General features: G+C 42.4%; 1 protein-coding gene across 1 annotated transcript in view; it reads left to right on the forward strand.

Moving 5' to 3' along the window:
• Nucleotides 1–644: 644 nt before the first annotated feature.
• Nucleotides 645–4,426, forward strand: part of FRAS1 (Fraser extracellular matrix complex subunit 1) — a gene marked incomplete at its 5' end in the record, with an annotated part of 258,570 nt that continues 254,788 nt past the window's right edge. Inside the window, 2 exons of the mRNA XM_008577934.1 lie at nucleotides 645–804; nucleotides 2,483–2,616. Coding sequence (XP_008576156.1) covers nucleotides 645–804; nucleotides 2,483–2,616 — 294 coding nt within the window. The remainder of the gene's footprint in view (nucleotides 805–2,482; nucleotides 2,617–4,426) is intronic.

The following is a 4,426-nucleotide window of genomic DNA, read 5'->3' on the forward strand; positions in this document are numbered from 1 at the left end:
AGCATTGAGAACATGGCATCTCAGCAAAAAGTGGGTTAGGAACATTCTGTGTGTATAGATGGGTACCTTCTCTGGGAATGACTTGGCTCTGCAGTTTTTGGGAGGACTGGATGGAGCTGGTGGCTCCTGTTGGCTACCACATTCTTCCCAGGACCATGAGATCATTGGAACAGTGGAGAGATGGAGAGAGAGAGAGAGAGAGAGAGAGAGAGAGAGAGAGAGAATGAATATGGGAACTAATCAGGATGAAAACTAAAGTCAAAGAAAGGAAACAGAATCAGAGTGAGAGCTATGGAAAATGATATAACCATTATAAAACACAGTAAATATATGTGTGTATATTTAACTTTGGCTTTATAAAATTTTTTACATGATGGGATTGGGGTCATTTTACTTTCTTTTTGTGTTTTTCTGAAAATTTCTAATATAAAATCTTAGGGATAATAGAAAAAAAAAGTCTGTATTTAAATTGGTCTCTGACTTGGAACACTGCAAACCCTGCTCTCAACTTTGCAAGCTCAGAGCCTTCTTCCACCTTTGCTGAGCTCCATCCTTAGTTTGTGTATGGGGTTTGTTTCTGTTTGGCCGAACAGAAACTTATATTCTGGCCCTAACCTTTTTCTGTTTTTTCCCTTGACACACAGCATGGGACAGCGTGGGCCTTTTCCCCGTGTAGCATGTGCTCTTGTACTCATGGGGACGTCTGGTGCACCCCCCGCCCATGTCCACCACTGTCCTGTGGACACCAGGAGCTGGAATTCATCCCTGAAGGAAGCTGCTGCCCAGTCTGTGTGGGCCCTGGGAGTGAGTATGCATTTGTAAAAAGGGACCCTCTTTGCCTTCAAGGTTTACATGGCAATGCCCCAACTATTCTCTTTCTTGCTCAGTGTGGCTCAAAGATCCCAAACCCTGTTCCTCATTGGAACCAAGATGTAGCCTTGCACTTGGCAGGAGGCACTGTTTCAGAGAGTGAAATTGGAACAGATCTTTAAGCTCCATTCCAAACTTGGGATTCTGCAAGTCACTGATTTATTTATTTTGTCTTGGCCAGATGCATCCCTCTGCTTTCACAGCTCCTGAGAGGGTAAAGGAGTGGGGAAAAGATCCATTGATATGATTCCATAAGGACAAGGTAGTTCCTCCTGCCCTCTTGGTAGATAGAAGAAGTAACAAATCAGTTCTTCACACAGCAGAATTGCTAGCACTGATTCTGCTGGCTGGTCTTTGAGATGCTGTAACATCATTCCCCAAAACATACAGAGCAGGAGGCAGGTCTTCCATTTGTTCTCTGTGCATCCTTGCTGAGATTATGCCCAACCACAATCCAAGGTACCCAGCTTTTGTCCAGCAAGCCAGGGGCAGGCTTTCAGGCCCTCTGCTTGGAATCCATGTTTATGCCACCTACCCCTGCTATTGCATTTTAGGGATATCTGTCCCTTTCCATCTTTATAAATAAATAGTGTATACTTTGTGGTAAATTGTCATTGCTGCGTTATGCCCTCTTGTGACATGTAGTAGCTAGAATCCTTTTATTTAATAGCACCTGGAAGTTACACTCTATTCTTGCCTCTTCCCTTTAAAATGTTCCTTTGTTTTTTCCTGATCCCCAATTATTCCATTCTTGGCAATACTTGACCCTGCAGAACCATTCCAGGAATTAAAAAGTACGTTCAGGAAATGATAAAAGTAGAATGCCTGCCTCATGCATTTCAGATGTCACCCACCACAAAAGGACTAATAGATGCTTTGGGCCGAATAGCTGAAAATACTTGGACAACAGAGTTGGGGGTGTCATGGGGAGTGTGTTGTCTGAGTTTGTGGGATTTTTTTCTGAGGTCTTAAGAAGCTTTCTCATTGGTTATCCATGAGAAAGACATGTTGGAAGAAATTTGCCTCGAGAAATTGGAGGATCAGCCAGGGCCAGCTACATAATTTGTAAAAGCACAGGGTCTCTTGTTCAAAAAGCAAGGGGTGGGGGAAAGCTTTTTCTTTGCTTCTGTGGTCTCTCTCTGTCTCTCAGCCTGTCGTGGTTTTTACTTGCTGTGTAATTTCGTACTCCCTTTGGCCTGGCTGTACTCAAGGGCTGAGTGAAGCCCTTCATAGGCACCCCAGGTCCCATGCCATGACTTGGTGCATAGGGCAAATGCACCCTCCTGGCACTGGCACCCAGGTCCCCACTGTGGGTGGAGGGTGGCAACATTCACTGAGCAGGGATGGGGGAGCAGGCAGCTGAGAACCCATCCCGGGAAGCCAGTGGGAGGGGACCATGCATGAGCTAAGGCTCCAAGCCCCACCAGACTTCACTTGGAAAACACACATTCAGAGATTTCAAGATAGAAACTGCAGAGCATGAAACCCCAAGCACGGGGCTTCCTCCTGACTGCCAGGGCCCTGTATGACTGCACTGGCTGCACACCCATGCAGTCAACCCTGGGATCAGCAAATACAATCCCCAGTAATCCTTCTTTCTTTGACCTTCCAGAACCCTGTTCCTACGAAGGCCGTGTGTTTCAGGATGGGGAGGACTGGCATTTGAGCCAGTGTGCCAAATGTGTGTGTAGAAATGGGGTCGCCCAGTGCTTCACAGCTCAGTGCCAGCCTCTGTTTTGTAACCAGGTAAGGAAGTCAACTTCTGAATGCATCTTTCACGGGCTGTTAACATCACTGTTCAAGAACTTGGAGTCTCTTCTGAGATATGTCAGGTGGACCTAGGAAGCACTAGAAACAAGAAGCAAAGGCTGCTTTTTTTTCCTAGTACCGTACTTTTGGAGACCACCTCTGAGACATTTCGTTTACCCTTAGAAGCTACAGATAGATCTAATTACCAGTCATTTAGGCTAATTGTTGCATAATGAAACCGAGCCTTAAAGGTGTACTTAAGGAGGCCTCGGGCTCCAATTGCAGATGTTCAAAAACTGTTAAGGTAAACATCTGGTGAATGTGGTAATATGATCAGGTTTGTTATTATTTTTCAATTCATAAGTATAGTCAGCTTTTTAAAGATGTATACATGTCTTTGAATGTGATTATCCAGATGTACACCATTTAATTCTTAAAGGATAATGGTTCAAATTATCAAAGGATTTTCTCTGGGGATGTTTAAGATAGTGGGATCTTGTTCTTCATGTAAAGCTGATCTGATTTGCAAAACATTCGGCTCTTCATACAAATTTAGAAGAGAAAATCAATTACAAATAAATGTGGTGTACATGGTATTTCATAGATTTTTACTCTTCCAGGGACTCCTACGGATATTCCATAGCAGTTGACAGATAGCCATGAAAGAAGTTTGCCTCTAGTCAAAAAATAGTTTGTTTTTGATCTAAGAAAAAGCTGGAATCAAACATTCAGTTGACACAGAGCAGTACTTTGTGTCACATAAAACAAAATCAATAACATGGCATATTGTGACAATTGGGCAATATTTTTAAAGGCAGACAAAAGGCAATTAGACAAGAAATGCTAAATGCCAAATAAAGGGAAAATGTATCTAATTGAAAGACTAGATTATATTACCCACACTTCACCAACTACTGTGCTCATGTCTCATCTCGCAATTTATCACAAAGTCTTGTCCTAGCTCTAAGTCTACAAATGAGCTTCTTGGTACTGCTCTTGCATTCAGAGGACACTGTAGTGTTGGGGCATTTTGATTCAGCACATTCCAGGATTTAGTCCCCTTGTGTAGAAAGGGTAATAAGGGAGGTGGGGAGGAGGAATGAGAGATCACCCCATTGGGAACCTTCTGCTTTAAATCTTCAAAAACTTAACCACACACTGCATAGAATGGGGCCAGATGATGAAATAATTAGAAGTATTATTTCTCATAAAAAAATTAAACATAAACTCTAGCTTCATGCACAGTATTCCCTTATAGTTTGAGCTGATATATATATTAATGTAAAAAGATGAAATGTGGTACCATACTCTAGAACTAATCGATACGCAGGCATTCTGAAGACTTGGAAATAGATTGGTTTTAATCACTCTTGCATCAGGTCTATATTTTTGCTATGACTTTTTTTTTAAACCCAACTGTCAGATCATTTAGAACCATTTTTCTTGATTTAATGTCACTATTAAATGTTGGGTGTTTTGATGATGTAAAAGGGTGCTATAGAATTAGTGCTATTGATGGAATATATCACCCCAGCACTACTATCACTAGTAGCATCACCATCACTACCACCATCACCACCACCATCACTGGTGTTTAATATGTGCCAGTCATTAATTTTAAGAGCCTTGTAATTCTCTTAACAGCACTGTGAAGTAGAAGCTATGTTTATCATTCTTATTTTACAGGTGATAAGACTGAGGTACAGAGAGGGGAAGGGACTTGTTCAGGGTACCACCGTTAGGACGTGTCAGCACTTCTAATGTAGGTAGTTCTGCCTCGCAGCCTCAGAAGACCATGCCTGACTCT

The sequence above is a fragment of the Galeopterus variegatus genome, unplaced genomic scaffold (genome assembly GCF_000696425.1).
Source record: "Galeopterus variegatus unplaced genomic scaffold, G_variegatus-3.0.2 Scaffold1607, whole genome shotgun sequence".
Classification (NCBI taxonomy): domain Eukaryota; kingdom Metazoa; phylum Chordata; class Mammalia; order Dermoptera; family Cynocephalidae; genus Galeopterus; species Galeopterus variegatus.